Source organism: Brugia malayi (assembly GCF_000002995.4).
Source record: "Brugia malayi strain FR3 genome assembly, contig: Bm_v4_ChrX_scaffold_001, whole genome shotgun sequence".
Classification (NCBI taxonomy): Eukaryota; Metazoa; Nematoda; class Chromadorea; order Rhabditida; family Onchocercidae; genus Brugia; species Brugia malayi.
In genome coordinates, this window is record NW_025062479.1 from 17,762,282 (window position 1) to 17,780,125 (window position 17,844).

The window sequence follows — 17,844 nt, forward strand, 5'->3', positions numbered from 1 at the left end:
CAAAATTTCTTTTCAAATGTTTCCCGTTATAAGGGAAGTTGCAATTTATTTTTGAGACACAAGTAGGGATAAAAAAGAAACAACTTATTTCTCATAACAAAATTTATTGTTTTGCTTAAGATAAGCGATAAAATTTGCTGTCCGATTCCGCAGCTGCTTTGCCTAATAATATCCACTGACCACTCAGATGGTGTGCACATAGCCAGTATACCTACCTATAAGGACACCGGGATGTCTTGAGTTCTTGACAAACTCAGGATATTTGATGTTATTTGGTGGTGAATTAGGAATTTCAATGTCAATATTTTTCCTGTCGAAAAATTAACCATTTCGTTTATCTTCATTCAGCTGTTTTAAATTTAGTGATGGGTTTGGATAAGCGCCAGTTACTGGAAACTTCGCTATTTGATTTGGAGCAAATTGTAACCGTGCAGTACTTAAGTAGACATGCTGACTTACCAGTCGATGATGCAAAAGGGTACCTTTTTTATATGCAAGTAGTGGAATTAAAGTTCCAGCAGTATGCTTAGAGCCGCGTTTGATGTTACTTTACTTTTATTTTATACCTAATACTTCAGGTTCTCCATTTCCTATGAAAACTAGTGTTTCAAACTTGCGCTTTTTGCTCTGTTACCTTAAGTTGTTTGTTTTTTTTGCATATGCAAAGTAACTTCAATCAAGCATTATTGTACGGGATTGTCTTACAGTTTTGTCAGTTTTTTTTTTTGCAGTGAATTAGCTGAATTTCTGAAGCAGAATAAAAATAGGACGGAATTACATTCAGTGTATGTTATAAGTGGTGAACTCATTATACCAAATCCTGCTAGTGGTTGTACTACAAGTGATATAGCAGCCACTCGTAAGATTCATCGGACGCAATTGGTTCGTGATTGTGATTTAGAAGTAACACGACAAGTCTATAGAAAGGTGGAAACATGCGAAATTTATTGTTTACACACGAAACCCATCAAGGTCACTGTTGTTTTTTATTTAAAATAATTAGGATAAATATATACAATGTAAAAATATGAAGTAGCAGCATAGCTCTGGTATGATATAGTAAAGATAAATTGTCGCGTACAGTTTACAGCGAAATTTACCCCTTTTCCTGCTTAAAATTTCCAAACTACAAGTATTTAAAGAAGTAAAAACTTTATAAAATTATTTTGTCTTTGTTTCTCTCAAATTTACCTGCTCATACTGATGAATTCCTTACTTTGTTAAGTTTAAATTGTAAGGATTTTGTCTTTTCTTAAGATGAACACTAGGCATTAAATGCAAACAATTAAGCATTTTAAAAAAGTAATAAAATTACGCAAAGTTCTAGTATTTCAGTGCATGTAGGAAGCTTTGCAGAGTCTTTGTTTGTTGTATTCCGTAGATAGCTTGGAAGATGATGAATATGAACGAACTGATCCTGGACGGAGCTGGCTATTATATCCAGAAACAGAAGCAAAGGCAAAAGATATTTTAACACATTATGGCGCTATTTCTGTGCCTGCAACTCAGAAAGTTAGTTCTTTCTTAGTTTTCTCGAATTTTTGACTATTTAAGAGCAAGAGACCAGTTTTTTTTTCTTATTTAAGCATTTTCTAACAGCTAATGCCGAGTAATGAAAACCACAAAAAAATAATAATAAGCACAAGAAAACAGCTCATTGTTGAGTTGTTATTCATTTAAAGCATAGAGGGGAAAAAAAGATGATTAATTGGCTTTTGCAACGGTTGGTTGGCTATACTAAAAATACATGAGAGTGTAGTTATGGATGGCGGTAGATATAAGCGTAAGCGACAGTCAGAAGAAAATGGAATCTTTTGATTAGTTCTTTTGTAACTCATTATAGTTACCATTAACTTAACATTAACTGCTTCATTTTTTAAATCCGACTGGTAGAGTTTAACGCTTCTTGTCTGGAAGAACTTTCATTGTATTTAAAATTATTTAAGTCTTTATGTATCTTGTTTCTTATATCGTCTTTTTATATTTTTGTCCACTAATACGGTGCATGAAAAGAATAATTCCAGAAAAGGAAACAGAAGTTATCCGTATCAAAGCTTCCAGAACCGATGGCCAAAAAGGCAAAGGATAATATAACTTCTTTGTTTCAACAAGCAGCAAAGCAAAATAAACAAGAAGGAACGGTAAAATTGAATTTCTCATTCTATTATTTTTGATCTCAGGTACACTTTTCTGAGTACTAGGAAATTTGCTTTCATTGTTTGATGCAACAGCCGATAGATTACATAGGGAAAAGGTCGCACTAAAAATCTAATTTGCTTATGTCATTATGCTGTTAGTTGTCGTTAAACCATGCTGGTGGAGCTCGTGATTTGCATGCGGAATGTTTTTACAATTCCATCTTTGATTATTTGATGTCGAATAATGGATGACTGAAATACAATAATGTTCGAGCGCAAGACTTTAGACGGCGTTTTGTTTAAATTGGCAGTTTAAAGTTGTAATTTATTAGAAATTTTGTTAAAAACTTTAATTTATTGAGAAGTGATTTTTTTGATAGACAGTTGCATTTTTTCGTAATTTTCAGCAGCAGACGTGCGTTCAATTTTAAACTTTCTTTATTTTTCATTTTTCTAAGCGTGAAAAGAAGATTTTATGTAAAATAGGCAAAAAATGAAAAAAAAAATGCAGCGTTAGTTCAATACTATTTCTGTTGGCTTTTGTAGGTACTGAATTAACTGTCATAAAGATAGCCTATTTTTAGGAACAAGAAGATTTTATCAAAAAAGCTGGTATCATGTCAGGCGAAGCAATAAAGTAAGGATTTTTAGTGATTGCTTTGTTCTCATTATTATATATATATATATTGTTCCTTTGATACAACTTTTTCTTTTGTAGAAAGAACTGCATAAAAAATTGCATAATAAGAGAAAAGGGCACATTGTTTTTTCTTTTATATGACGAAATACGTTTTTACATCATGGTTATTATTTTCTAGTTTTAGCTTAAGAAAATTTTAGGCACCGTGGACAACGTATCTTCATTAACAGTAAAGAAGAAGATATGGAAGAAGAACCTAAGTCATCGGAAATAACTGGTATAAAAAATGTCATGGCGAAGTCAGGAGAAATAACAACTTCGAAAAAGAATCATGTCGTTGTAGAAACGAGGAACACATTCTTAAGTTCACATTAGAATTCTATTTTATAGGGGACAAAATAATGAAATTTGGATTAGTGAAGAAAGCAAGGCGCGTTTATCAGATTCTTGAATTTCGAGAATTGAAGCTAAAAGACTGGATTGAAACTGGATTTGTTAGCATTATTTCGAAAAATTCATACTTTTAAGGGTGAAGTAAAGTTGTTGGTCGTATAAAAGAGAAAAAATTTGTTTAAGTTTAATAATGATATCAGTTATATTGGATAAATGAGTGACTTTAGCCCGAGATGATTTATTTTCTGATAGCGATTCTAACCCAGACGGAATGAATTGTGATGAAACCAGAAAAATGGAAATTACGAAAGAAAGAAGAGATCCAAAAAAAGTGCTCCATTTTTGTTAGTACTATTTTGAATCTTGGAATTTTTATGATTTTTATAGAAACTGCATACTTTTTGCTTTCTTTCCAGTAAATATTATTTTACTAAAAATAAATGGAGCTGATGTTTTGAAGATATCAGTAATAAATTTTCCTCAGTTAAGTGATAAGATATATGTGACACGTTTAATAATCATTTTTAAAATTAACTTTCGTTTTTCGACTCACTTATAAGTTGTGTATTGAATACAGCAAAGCGTGAAAGTTTGGAAAACGAAAGTTACGGAAGCCAGAGGAAAGTGATACGAAAGGAATATGCCACGGAAACTTTTCTGGATGTTGATGGTTTCATGGGTAAGCCTTATTTAAATAGTGATGTGGGTTATATTATTTGTATCAATACGTCTGATGCAAATGTGGTTTAATTGTGAAATTATATTTTAAAAAAAATGCAAATTACGATTAACAAGTCCTGTTGCTGATTGCAGTTACAAAGCAAGTGTTGAAAGAAATCGAACTTGAACCGTCATCGGCTAATACGTGTACTCAAACACATGGTAAAACAGAGAATGCTATACATCTGGATAGTAAGGAGCGGAGAAGCGCCGCTAAAGTACCGCAGGGACAAGCTAAAATCAGTTCGTATTTCCAGAGAAAGTGAAAGGATTCCAGTTTTGTTCTTGGAGTTATTTTTTTCAGTGCAGGAAAATTTTTTGTCAGGGATATCGGAAAAAAATCAGCATATCAATGCGTTGCTGAATGAAGTGTGCCAATAAAAATGACTTTAACTTTAAATAATTGTTTGCTTATAGAACCATACTTTTTTACCAGTTTAGAAAATGTCTGAATATTCGAAAATAAGGCAAACTTTTTACCTAATTGAATCATTATCTGCTTATTTAAAAACTCTGGTCTCAGTTGTTTGATATTTTATATGAATCGCCTTTGAAAATAATTTCTTATGGTTTCCAGGCTACTTTTTTATGTTAATGGCTGTGATGAATTGTAGAACATCATGACAGTTATAAAAGGAGCAACAAATTATACGTGATTATTCTAGAAGAAAAGATGAACGAATCTAAAAGAATAAATTTTAGTAAACTGCAAACAAACAAAGGGAATTGTTCAGAAAAAGAAAAGTGACATTGACCGTTTTTTTTTTAAATTTTAGCTGCTCTGTTTCATCACTTCTCTATTTCGATGTGCCAATTTTATGTAACTGGTTACAAAGAAAATTTTATTTTTGCTAAAAAAATCGTGCTTTATTAGGAGAAAATTCGTTTCCATTTGTGTTTTACATCCAGCCTGGTTTTCGAAGTTTTTTCAATAACTTTAATTCTTTAGAAGCCTGCTGCTTCTATCTATTTCTATCATGTTCTGTATCTTTTGATCAATATCAGGGGTACATTTTCTATTGTCTCCTATAAGTCTTACTGAATAATTTGTTGCGTAAAATTTCAGCTTCTGTTAGGGATAAGGATCTTTGAAGGTTCGGGACGGTGTCTCATAGACAAATATTTTTTAAATTTATAATTGAAATCCAGTTTAAGATTGCTGATATAGGGGGTTTTTTGTTATGATTGGTTTGTTTTTGAGTAAAAGATTTGAAACAAGTGTTATCATTAATTGTTATAATTTTCTTCTGGTGAACTGGTGAACCACAGTGCATTTATTTTGTAAATAAGGAATTCATGCGGAACGAATATTATAATCATTGCTTTCTTCATTTTTTTTTTTTTTTTTTTTTTTTTTTTTTTTGCTACTGTATGAGGAAGGTTGTTGGGTGAGTAGATACGTAGAGTTCTTACCATTTGAAGATCACAGTTCTCTACAGCACAGAGAAGCGAGCAATGATATCTGTTGGAAGTATAATTTAGATCGGAACGAAGTAGGATTCAAAATGACGATCGTGAACGTATGTTTTTTTGGACAGCAGTTCAGTTTTTCTTCATTATCTATGAACCTTGTGGGGAGATTATGCTTATAATCTTTGGTTAGTGAAGACAGTTTAAAAAAAAAAAATGCATTTGCTTCATATGTTGTGCTTATTTTATAACTTATATAGCTACATTATATATAATGTTAGCAAAAGTTACTTCCTTTCAAATGAATCCTACTGTTTCAAACCCATTGTTGATTTTATGCTTGATCATTTTACCTTCTACTGTATGTTTCAGACCAAGCTGTCTCAAACTCTGTTGTCACTTATTCTTCCAAATCATTCGTTACGAACAGTGCAAATGACAGCATTTGCTGTGCTTGCGGAAGTTTGCATTTTGTTTTATTTAAAGACGTATGATCTTGCCAACATAGCCGAGGGCAGTCATTTATATTTTTTTCCCAGTAATATTTTTTCAGTGTTGAATTTTTTCAGTAATATTTCAAGTAATATATTTTAGTAATATTTGATACTCTTTAATAGAAGACGATGTTTGCTGGACTTTATTTTACATTTTAGCATACCGTAATCAACTGAGTGTCTTTCAGGAAATCAAAAGTTTTATTTTGTATATACGCCAAATATTTTACTGCATTGTCCGGCAATTATTTCTATTAGTTTAGTTCTAGAACAAGTCTTCATTTAATTCCTCTAATCAATTACATACTGTAATTTTGTTTGTTTTGAGGAGTATATCGTAAACAAATGTATTTTACCAAACGATCATCGCTCAGTAATTCGTTTCTTGAGTAATATAGATCCTTTTTTCCTACTTGTCATTAGCATGTTACCACTAACCCTGAGGTCAGTGATAAGGGAGCTGACAGTGGATAATGAAAACCATCATATTTACATAGAAAAATTGCAAATCAAAATCTTTCTCCTGTTTTTTATTTAATAGAATTCATATTTAAATGATGAGATAATAATGATTGTAAAGTGGTATGATCCACTGGGTAATGAAAAAAGACAAGAAGAAAGGAAGGGGGAGTGCATCGTAGAAAGAACGATCACCCTTGGGTTTGCTTGCAGAGATCATTGCTTTCCCTCTGGTGCAAGTACTTTTTGCTTGGAAGGGTTCGCTTCTTCCGTTCACATTCAACAAGTATTTTGCGGTTATTGCGCACTGTGGCGCCAAAATCTGTTTTTAAAATGCTAACACTGTACGAGGTTAGTCGAGTTTTCATTTTTAAATCACATGAACTTTTAAAAACGCAGTTTTATTGTTCTAAGAAGTGGTTTTCTGTTTACAGTTTTTTTTTTTTAATATCTTCCTTCATCACTGCTTTAAAGAACCATAACGATAGTATCCTTGAACTTGATCTGAGATAGTACGATTATAATAAAAGTTATGTAAGTTATAATTACAAAGATTTGCTTCGTTAATAGTTATGTAAGTTATAATTACAAAGATTTGCTTCTTTACACTTCTAGAATTTGGGCCGGTTTCAACTTTAAATTTGTTATGGTATTTTCTCAGATCCAGATCTTTCATAAAACTTCCCAAATGTTTTGTAATTGTTATTTAAAAGCTTTTCGATAATATCGCACACAAAATTTATGAAATTGATGCCTGACACTTTTGGGATTTGGTTATATTCATATCTTTTCTATAGCTTAGAACAATCCAAATTTAAAGAATAAAGTTGAGCTCTTACTGACAACTGTACCTTTAATATTTCTTTACTGCAGAAATCAATAGCACGTTTGAATGGTTTACAAAATAATGCAGCGACAATCCGAAAATCGCTAAATCAGTGTGATCGAATGTCTAATGTAAATCATGACCTAACAAAGTGGTGTCTTGAAAAATGCAATATTAAAGTAAAGTTCCTGTGCATTATTTAAAACTTTTACAATTTCCTTGCAAGTTAGGAAAATCATTCTTAAGATTTAATTCGATTTTCCTTCTTACTCTATTTTTACAAATTATTAGGAAAAGAGAAGAAGGGATTGTGAAAATAAGTTCGTGAGGTTATACCTTAATCCAAAATTAATGTTTTTAACAGTCTGTATCTGTTTTAAATACCGCGAGTTTGGCATTTTAGCCTATTGTCTATGATGTCAAGAATTAGTTCCAAATGAAGGTTCTGTAAATGCACATTAATTTTCTTCAGTTTTCTAATAATCTTTGCTAACATATTTCAAACTTAAAAATTTGAAATTTTAGCTTGAAGAAATTGATAGATTGAACGTAATACATGTTAGCGGCACGAAAGGTAAGGGCTCGACATGTGCATTCACTGAATCAATCCTACGACAGTTTGGATTCAAAACTGGTTTCTATAGGTGAGTTAGTAAATTTTTGCATGGAAAAAACTTCATTTTTTTTTACACTGTTGGTGTTAGGTTGGAGTTATCATTCATTTTGGTATGTTGCGATGGCTTTTTTTTTTCATTCACTGACTGATAAAGCAATTAGTTGTGAAGCTTATCATTAAAACAGGTGGGACACATATAAAAGTGACTGTTGGTTGATTATTATGAAGTTACGACTTCTCAGTTGTGTGCGATCGTGTGTGTGATTCTAGCGGTGAAAACAGAAAGAATCAATAAAAATATTAAGGAGATTTGAATTCGACCAGTTTGTCTTCTTTTTATATATATAAAGCAACATAAAATTGTTACTGAACAGATTAAAATCATTGAAATGGAAGAAGTTCATGACACCAGCTTCCAAAGAGTTCTATTTAACTCATTCCATAAATCTTTGAAGGTGTAAATGTTTTTTAAAAACTGGGCACGAAATAATCAAGTCAGCTTTATAATCGTTTGGACATAAGTAAAGAGTGGCTACATTACGTGCATAATTCGAGATTCGTGTTCACTTTTATATAATGAATTTCATTCCCCTTACAGTTCTCCACATCTTGTTCATGTTCGTGAACGCATCAGAATCAATGGTGATCCATTATCGGAGGAAGATTTTGTCAAGTATTTTGAACACATTTATAGTTTATTGGAAAAAGCAGTCGAGGTATATGCAAACAATATACTTTTTATATCGACTTAAATTCTTTAATTTAAATGATGCATTATATGCATTTGTGCATGTATTTTATCTACCAGTAGATGTATTTGTTTTTGTGAGATCATTTAAACATCAGTGCAATTGATTTAGATTAGTGGAATTCTAAAGCTATTTCGGGCCCGTCTCTTTTAAATGATTATTTATCTCTAAGTTGTTGTACTGAATTCTGGTAGCACCATGCTGGTGCTGCACTATTCAGTCGTTATCGTTTTTATAATCGCTACCTAGTTTGTAACTTAAGATTTATGATTTATCGAAGTCATCAAAGCTTTGTATCTTTTGCTATTGAGAATCTGTTGTTATCCTAGTGGGTCACAGCATAGCTAAAAAAATATATAATGAATATGCCATATTTATGAAGTTCTTATATGCTACTATTGTTCTTTTAAACATTTTGTTTTTTCTTTAGGAATCAAATAAAACTGTAACGATGCCTTCATATTTCAAATTCCTCACAGTAATGGCATTTCACGTTTTTATCGAGGAAAAAGTTGATGTTGCAATTGTAGAAGTTGGCATTGGTGGTGAGCATGACTGCACCAATATTATTCAGTAAGTTGAATTGAAAATTATTTGATCTATCCAACAGTTCCAATAAAAAAAGTGGTTGAACTGTGTAACCATTACAGAAACCCTGTAGTTTGCGGTGTAACTACTTTGGACTACGATCACATGCCACTGCTTGGTTCGACAATTGAATTAATTGCTTGGCATAAGGCAGGTATTTTCAAAAGTGATGGTATAGCTATCGTTTCGGAACAGCCGGACGGAGCAATGGAAGTATTAAAGGAGCGAGCGACTTCTAAAAATGTTTCGTTTTCAATTCGATTTTAAAAATCAGAGTTTTAAGAAACATTTTTTGTTACAAATATCGGTGAGTTCCATTTCCAGTGGTCAGTTGTTTAAATTATATTTTTTTAATTTCATGAGTTGTAATTGGTGCAAAAATATCACGGTGAAAATCTCAATATATACCATTATTTTAAGGCTATCTGTAGACTACTTTATTTGAATTTCTAAGTGAATTTTTTAGTGTCTTATGCAGATAGCTCCACCATTCAGTGCATACATTTGGCCAGTTAACAAAGTCGAGTATGGTATACCTGGTATTCATCAACAACTGAATATAACGCTTGCATTCCAACTGGTCAAGTTGTGGCTAGAAAAAGTTCATAAATCCAGTAAGTTGGACATACAATCTACTGAATTATGAATAACATTCAAATTCTCGACCATAAATTATTGAAAATTCAACTGTTATCGGTCTACTGCAAATTCCTTCAAGTCTATATCATGAAACTGGCAAAGTTATTTCAAGCATATAAGAGTACCAAATTTTCAGTTTTCAGCTAATTTGTTCAAGCATGTTGAAAACATGCAGGTGTCAAATTCAGAAGTGTTGCCTGGTTTCGTTGTACCACAGAAGTTTCTAGATGGTATTCGTTTGTGCCAATGGCTAGGTAGAAGCCAGATAATTGAACGTGGATCGGTGACATACTACCTTGATGGGGCACACACACCGAAAAGTTTAGAAGTTCGTACTTTTGCATGTTGTTGTGTTGAATTTGAAATCTGTCTAGAGTTCATATCTAATATGGGGGAATGTTTGTGCTTAGAGTGCTTTTAATTGGGTACTAACTCAGAAACAGGAGTGGGATACATGGAACAGTGCTTTGAAATCTTCCATCTTGTTATTGCTCTTTACCCATTTCTTATTTCAGTGTTGCATGAAATGGTTTTTAGACGAAAATCAAAGTGCGAGAAGATCATGGAAATATGATCCGTTTATGATAATGCTATTTCATTGTACAGGCTGCAGGGATCCTTCTATGTTTCTACTAGAATTAAGCGTAATTTTTTGAAATTACGTCATTGTTTCTTAATAGCACTGAGATCATTTGCGCACCAAGTAAAAGCTTGTTATATTGTTTTGTTCTTAATTACTTACTTTTTGTTGCACCTTCTCACTTCCTTCACCTATTTCTACTGTTTTCAATTGCCTTTATAGAAAATGTTCACATTTTTCGAGAGCTAGCATTTCTTATATATGATAAAATATATATTATATCAGAGATGAGGAAAGAATAGGAAGAAAGCAGGTTGTGCTCAACGTATCCATGAATATACTTTTAGGACACATGAAATTAAATAATCTACTGTATATGATTGCATTTTTACGGACAGATAGCGCTTTAAAAGTATTACAGAAATATGATTTCAAATTGGCATTATTTTGTCCACCTCGACTAAATCCTGTGATAGATCAACATTCTCATCATGCCAATTACACTTGCTCAAGTTATGAAGAGTTGGTCAGAGTTGCTGATCATGCCTCTATATGGAGAAGTTTTGGCTATGCTGTTTGTATCAACCTTCATTTCTACTTTGTTATTTACAAGCATTTCCGCACCAATAATTTATGTCATTTCAGCCATTTAGCATTTAAATTCTGTTCTTTCAGTAATTTTCCTTTAGTAAGTACAATATAAATTAGAGAGACTTTTCTAATCCCCTTAATTCTTGAAATATATTTTCCTCTCATTTTTAGGATACGGCAGCTGAGGAATTTGACTGTGTCCAGAAGGCAATTGAGAGAATTGAAAAGTTGGGAGTTGCAAAGAATGAAGTCATCGTTTTGGTGACAGGTAGCTTGCATCTAGTCGGTAGTGTCCTTGCTGCTCTTGAATTTGATGTTTGATGTATTAGATTTTTTAATAAGAATTTTTATCTTAAAATTTTTTGTTAGATTTTAATATGTTTGCCAGAGCTGTTTGTATACTGCTTATCTCAGAACATTATTTTCATATGACAAATCTATAAGTCAAGTGATTCTTTTTTATAGAAAATGAATTTTTTATTTATATGATCAAATTTTACTTTTCTTCAGTTTTGCATAAAATCTAATTGCACTATGTCTGTCAAACGTATAATTAATATCTTTTTTATATCGGAAGTCATTTGCGTGAAACGATTCTGAATGATTTAAATCTCTAGCAGCACTTTTGAAAATGATCGAAATTTGAAAGGATTTTTGGAATGTATCCACTTACTACTACATACTCTTTCACTTAACATTGTACTTTGCTCTGATGTCAAATAGAATACCAATTATTTCTCTGCAATATTGTGCTGTAAATAAACGGATATTTACTTGTTTTTTTGAAAAGAACATTCGGACATTCAGTCATTTCATGTAGTGGTAGACGAATTTGCAATCCGAAAGATTCTTGAAGGCTACTGGAATGTACTTAGTTTATTACTGATATCTGTTGTTACCAATTTTGTCATTTAGAGACACCATTGTCAATTCATGCCTGAATAATGGACTAACTTCCAGGTAGTGGTTATAGCGGTATGAAATATATCCTCTTCCCTGTCCGATAAATCACAATTATAAGAAAGTGTGTTCGGAGAGCAAAATTTTTAATGTAGTGCCTTTAAATTTGAATAAGATCACAACTGTGGTTGATTTCGGGAATCAAAATTGGAAAAACCGCATGATATTGTAAAGCAGTCGTACAGGTCATGCCTCCTTTAATGTATCAGACTTAGACTGCGTGAAACTCTTGAAAGTAGTCATAAGAGATGTTTAAAATGTACCAGAGAAGGTAACTTTTTTAAACAATGAATTTATAGTCTGGGAATATACGACATTCGATCAGTTTCAGAGTGAAACTGCTTTGAGCAATAATATCAAAATCTCGTTATTCCCTGACTTGCATTTTTTGTGTCCTTACATTTCTAAATACCAGAGAATCTCGGATTCTCCGACGTTCTCGTCGGCCTAACACATCAAAGTCAGCAAAAATCAATAACACTATATGAATTAGGTCTGCATGCAAATTTCTAATAACATTCATAAATGGCGCAGTAGTTTTGTGAGCTTTATAACTTAGCGTTGTTGGCTATTCAACAAGTGTTCAATCATCTTGCCTGACGTGACGACAGCTATTTCAATTCGGTGCTTCCAATTTTCACAAAAAGCCGTAATCTTAGTGAGTAACTATTGAAGTGATGATTCCTTGTTTTTTAAATTTTAAAAACTTCCATCTGAGGTTTGCAGAAAGAGAGCACAATAGTGAAAGTAACAAAAACATCGCCTTCGCTTATATGCTCATTATCATTATTAACAGCAACAAATTTAAAAATTATGGGAAGTAACATATATAAATTTAAGTTTTGGTTATTAAATCACTAATATGCAGAAACAGTGATAGATTCTCTTTTTGTTAAGCACATATCCTGTAATTCTAACTTAAATCTTCTTAACTTTGGTTCTTGGATTTTTTGTCGAGTTTCAATATCTTTTTAACTCTCAAATAGTATGCTGACCAGTACTTTTAGTTTCTCTTGCAATAGTTTTTGTATTCCTCAATCAGTATAAAACCGACTGAAGTTCCTTTTTTTTATTTTGATGCCGAATGAAATTATTACCTTAAAAATTATTGGTTTTAGCTCATTTAATTTAAAATATAGCATATACTTCACTGCATTGGTCAAATTGAACAATTGAGTTAGTAAAGATAATAAAAAAATATAAAAAAAATTTTTTTTTGACGTAAACTTCATCTAAATGATAATTAGAATAGATGTATCAGATTTTAGCTCTTCTAGAGAAATACAATTGTTAAAAAGCGATTGAGGAAGAAATCAAAACACACCAGCCGAAAAGTCTCATTGAAGTGAAATGAAAGATGTGCAGTTAATTACAACATCCAATCTTGATTTGTGGGCAAATACTGCTTTTCGAATGTTCTTGCAAGTTTTAATAGATACTTCAAGATTTTTTTTAGGGAGAAATGTATTCCGAAGACCTTGAATTTTATGCAAATTAAAAGGTTTTAGGTAAAACCTTAAACAGGACAATAAAATAATAATTTCTGACACTTTCTAGGTTTAAGAACATATAAAAATTGCAATTGTTGCAGAGCACTTTATGTTTCACTTACTGAAAGCAATTTTCATATAAGAGTTTCAAATTCTGCTTCACTTTGTTTACAGATCAATTATAAATGATCGAGGGGAACGGAACGATATTATTTGTGTACCGCAGCTGATCGCATTGATCGCTTTCCTTTGCGAGGTAATCATTTTCATAAATGAAGCGGAGGAAAAAAGCCAGGTGACTTTTGAGTATACATTAGAAAGTAATAATGCCACCTTAGATAACATTTTAAGTAATACTGAATAAAGTCCCAATGCTGATACACGATAGATCTGCTTGTTGAATTAACAGTAACCAGTGACACTTGGTTCTGTCCTCTAAATTAATCGATAACTCTTAATCAAACTTCTGGTCGAATGGTGTGCCTGTGGTTAAAAGTGTAAAGTTAAAAGTATCATGTAATCTCATGGTTTGCTCATGGTTTGAAATAATTCCGGTTAAATGTAGGTTGCTGAGCATCAAAGTCGTTTATCATTATCAGAATTTCTTCATTTAAACGGCACAGCCACATTACCGCATCAAATGATACGTCTGGCAGAATATATTCGAAACTGGGAATTATTTATTGAAGCTGCTGTTAAGCCTGGTATGTCTATATATGTTATACAACACCAACAACAATTTAAAAATGCAATAAGTTTCTAATATCGAAATTATGATATAAGGATGCGATGTTAATGAGTTTCTGGAAAGTGCGATGACCTTAGATGGAAAACTTTCGTCTATCGTATAAATGAAGAATGCTTATCAAAAAATTTCTCTGCAAATAATAACTTCGTTTTGTCTCGATAAACACTTAAATGCAAAAATCCAAAGGCTATGCATGGAGGAATTATAGTCTAAAAGATTCGATTTAGGTAGTTTCAACTGGAATCGTCGTTTGTTAATACATCCATTACATACCAAAAGTTACGGTTTCGAAACATTTATGGCATTAAAGTATCTCGGGATTGAGCTCAAAATCTACGATGAGAAAACAGGGCGTGCGGAATTAGTAGCATGGCTTCGCAGAACATGCAAAGTAAATTAAATGATAAGTAAAACTTGCCGATTGAAGTTAGTGTATATGCAGCATTTATATTCACATAAGAAAAAATTTAATAGCAAAAAATGGCATGAATAATCACAACATAAATTTTAAAATAGGAATCTAAATAGTCCGAGGGAATTTTGTCACAATTCATGATTCGTTTTAGACTGAAGGAGGAGAAGCACATTGTCCAATTTTTTTGTGGAAAAAAGCGGAAACAAAAACATCGGACGTTCAAGAATTGAACAACCAGAAATGTCCAATACTCATTCTTGCATCACATTTTTACATTCCAATGTCCACTAATATTCTTGATACACATAATATTTTTTACATAACATTTAAGGTGAGATAGAACTTTTAAGCTACCTATTTTAATCAAATTTTAGGTATTGTTAAGTTTGGAGCGAAAATATTGTGAATTTAAAAACAGAAATTTTTAGTCTAGAAGAAAATCATTATTTTTGGTGCATTTATTTTATTTTATTTTTTTATTCTTTTCTATGATATTATATAAAATAACCGTTTTTTTCACAGCTTTGAAATGTATTTTTCTATCAATTTCAAAATTTCGAAATAGTTATAGTCGAAATCATATGAAGTTGGCGGAACTTTGTCAAGCTGCTACCAGAATATTAACTTAAACATCATGAACTTTTCAGGGTAAAAACCTGAAAGAAGTGCTAGCTTGTCGATACTCGTGCCACGATTTGCTACCATTTCGTTGTCTTCAAATTCAGAAAAGCTTGCTGATCACATTGCCTACATATTCTGATGACATTGCTGCATACTGCATATCAAATGCCGATGATTCAGATATGGCGAAAGATCCTGATTCACTAGTAACTATGATAACATTTATGAGAAGTGGCACGGAAACGGTTCGTACTCTAAATAAAACACTTCCAGATTTCTGGATCCGGGGGGAAAAAATGTAATTATTGCTATCACTGTTCTTTCTCATTTTATGGAAATATGGTATTGATTTCAGCTTCTGGTGCTAACTTAAAAGTGTAAGCAATTTTAATTTCTGTTTCTTTTTTATAGGAATCTGTCAGAATCCTTCACGAGCTATACGTTCCTCTCTTTCACGGATTACCTAACAAAACAACTAATCTTGCTGATGCGCTGTGTAAAACGGTACCACACATCGACAAGTTATTCCAGCCTGATGGATTCGGTGATTTGGGAACATTAGGACACGAACCATCCTATATTATTGGGCCACGGTTAACCACAAGTATACAAAATATCGATCGTCTAGAAGTTATGCATACCCCTGGTCCTGATGAAATCGAGTAAATAATTTATATTGATGTCATTTGAAAATATTAATCTCCTCTCCTACCCCTCCTTAAAATTCATCGTCGCTAAAATTTCAGTTATACTTGAAATCAAACGTCTTCAGATTTCATACTTCAATTTTTAAACAGAAGTATAGGATTACATTATCATTAAAAGTAAATTACAGGGTGGTAAAGCGAATCCCATCAGCTGTTGACAAAATGTCCATTCTTGACATGCCCTTCCTGGTCATTATTTGGGACAACAGCAGAAACGTACCTCTATATATTGCACGCATTGCTGATCCCGTAGCAAAGGTTAATTTCAGAAATAATGACATATATGTTTGTGGTATATATGTTGCTTATTAGATGACGTAATGTCTGGGTCGTCTTTATTATGTTGTTGCTTGGATTTGTTTTACTTCGTAGTACTTCACAAGAGAACAAAAACTCTACTCCCTTTGCACATTTCCGTATAAAATGTATTACTTTTATTTTATACATCCACTCTTTTTCTACTGATTTTTGCTAATTTATCCAAATGAGAGTTAGAAGGATTTTGATAACATCAAGATTGTTTCAGACTACAAATATGCATGTTGATGCTACTGAAGAATTAATGCCATCTGATTATTCTGGAAAATTCTTCTGGAAATTATTGAATCCAATACGCTACGTATTTGGGCTAGGCAATAATACAAAGAATTTGGATAGATAGTAAACTGCACCCAATTTACAATAAAGCTTAACCAGTATGTATTATTAAATATTGTTAAACAATATTTAGACTGACTCTTTTGAAATTCTTCATTTATATAATTATCAGTACAAGTCATTTTATATGCGGCGTTTGTCGTGAAAGGTTGTCTGATTGATATTGAATAGTTGCAATACAGTAGGAAGATTAATAAACCTTTATTTTTCGAAAACGTGATATTAATAAACCGAACAATAAAAAGAGAAGAAATTTATAAAAGAAGACCGGAGGAATTGAAATTGGTTCACAGAGTAGTAGTCGACAATAAGGACCATAAACCTCTTATTTTTTAGGATTGAATTTTATATGAGTGGTAATTGGGCGTGTCTAAGATAAAAATCATCTGTGTGGAGAATCGGAAATGTTCATGCAGAATTGAGAATTTACGATGTGAGATTACATGTGTAATAAATCTTAAGAAACTAGATTTAAAGAGAGATAATTTAAGATATTGTAAGATTGTTTTACACATGTCTGAAGAGTCGGAAGTGTCTAAAAAAATTGAGAATTTACAATGTGAGAATTGAACGTATCTAAGATGAAAATCACACATGTGAAGAATCTTAAGAAACTAGATTTATGGGGAGATAATTTATGATATTGTGGGATTGCTTACAATTAAAGAATGATTAATTAGTTTTTATTAATTTTAGATAGAAGTTTTCGCGAAATTATAATTCGCGACAGCGTTAAAGAGATTCAAAATTAGTTGAAAAATTTTTGAAATAGGCATGATTCAGTTAAAGTGGTATTTACAGAAACCACGTGATTACTTTATAAAATCATGTGACATTTCAAAAAATAGCTGCTGTGCTCAACTACTATGGAACACGTATTTAGCCCAATAATAAAAACCCAATAATTCAAAACTTATTCACCACTTACTTACAGCTCACAATGAATTGAACTGACTCATTGAAGATGATAGAATCCGAGTAGCTCACATCCAATTTCTGACTTTAAATCACTCTATATATAATAATCACAGTGATTTTCAGGAATGCAAATACAATATCGAAATTAAACGAATATAAACCATACAATGTATTTACAAGTTTTCAGTACAATTATGAATATTTATTTCGTTTTTGCTACGAAACAGTACGACTGAAATTAAAATGTCTACTACAAGAATAACACACTACAATTATAATGTCACTATTTTTTTAAAAGTATCTTTTATTTTCCAAATATGAAAGGGAGTGATATTATTTAAAGTGAACCATAATAAATGGGTTTTTAGTGGACTTCTGAATCTTTTAAAAAGATATATCCAACTTACAACATGCCTGAAAAAACCAATCTTAAAATCACTATTGAATGCTTTCAAAGACTCTGCTACTAATTCTTCAAATATTTT

At 31.9% G+C, this 17,844-nt stretch overlaps 3 protein-coding genes across 4 annotated transcripts; all 3 read left to right on the top strand.

Annotated features, from left to right (window-relative positions):
* Window positions 1–365: 365 nt before the first annotated feature.
* Bm394 (Uncharacterized protein) lies at window positions 366–4,157 on the top strand (the record flags this gene model as incomplete). The annotated part of the gene is made up of 9 exons (XM_001897995.1): window positions 366–478; window positions 732–972; window positions 1,357–1,512; window positions 2,025–2,141; window positions 2,723–2,775; window positions 2,979–3,142; window positions 3,399–3,515; window positions 3,749–3,850; window positions 3,985–4,157. 9 exons carry the CDS (start codon window positions 366–368, stop codon window positions 4,155–4,157), a joined length of 1,236 nt encoding a protein of 411 aa, XP_001898030.1.
* Window positions 4,158–5,396: 1,239 nt separating this feature from the next.
* Bm3566 (Uncharacterized protein) lies at window positions 5,397–11,164 on the top strand (the record flags this gene model as incomplete). Its single annotated transcript, XM_043075231.1, has 13 exons — window positions 5,397–5,411; window positions 5,674–5,763; window positions 6,468–6,605; window positions 7,128–7,259; window positions 7,606–7,724; window positions 8,295–8,412; window positions 8,876–9,018; window positions 9,096–9,276; window positions 9,500–9,647; window positions 9,816–10,000; window positions 10,188–10,316; window positions 10,674–10,826; window positions 11,015–11,164. The coding sequence occupies 13 exons, from the start codon at window positions 5,397–5,399 to the stop codon at window positions 11,162–11,164; spliced, it is 1,701 nt and encodes a 566-aa protein (XP_042931165.1).
* A 1,989-nt stretch (window positions 11,165–13,153) lies between these two features.
* Bm9551 (Uncharacterized protein) lies at window positions 13,154–16,445 on the top strand (the record flags this gene model as incomplete). 2 transcript variants are annotated; one of them, XM_043075232.1, is made up of 9 exons in its annotated part: window positions 13,154–13,224; window positions 13,468–13,588; window positions 13,859–13,997; window positions 14,269–14,432; window positions 14,608–14,787; window positions 15,104–15,322; window positions 15,489–15,739; window positions 15,913–16,042; window positions 16,311–16,445. In XM_043075232.1, the coding sequence occupies 9 exons, from the start codon at window positions 13,154–13,156 to the stop codon at window positions 16,443–16,445; spliced, it is 1,410 nt and encodes a 469-aa protein (XP_042931166.1). The 2 variants fall into 2 exon arrangements, with proteins under 2 accessions (XP_042931166.1, XP_042931167.1); XM_043075233.1 differs by having other exon boundaries at window positions 13,468–13,549.
* Window positions 16,446–17,844: the final 1,399 nt, after the last annotated feature.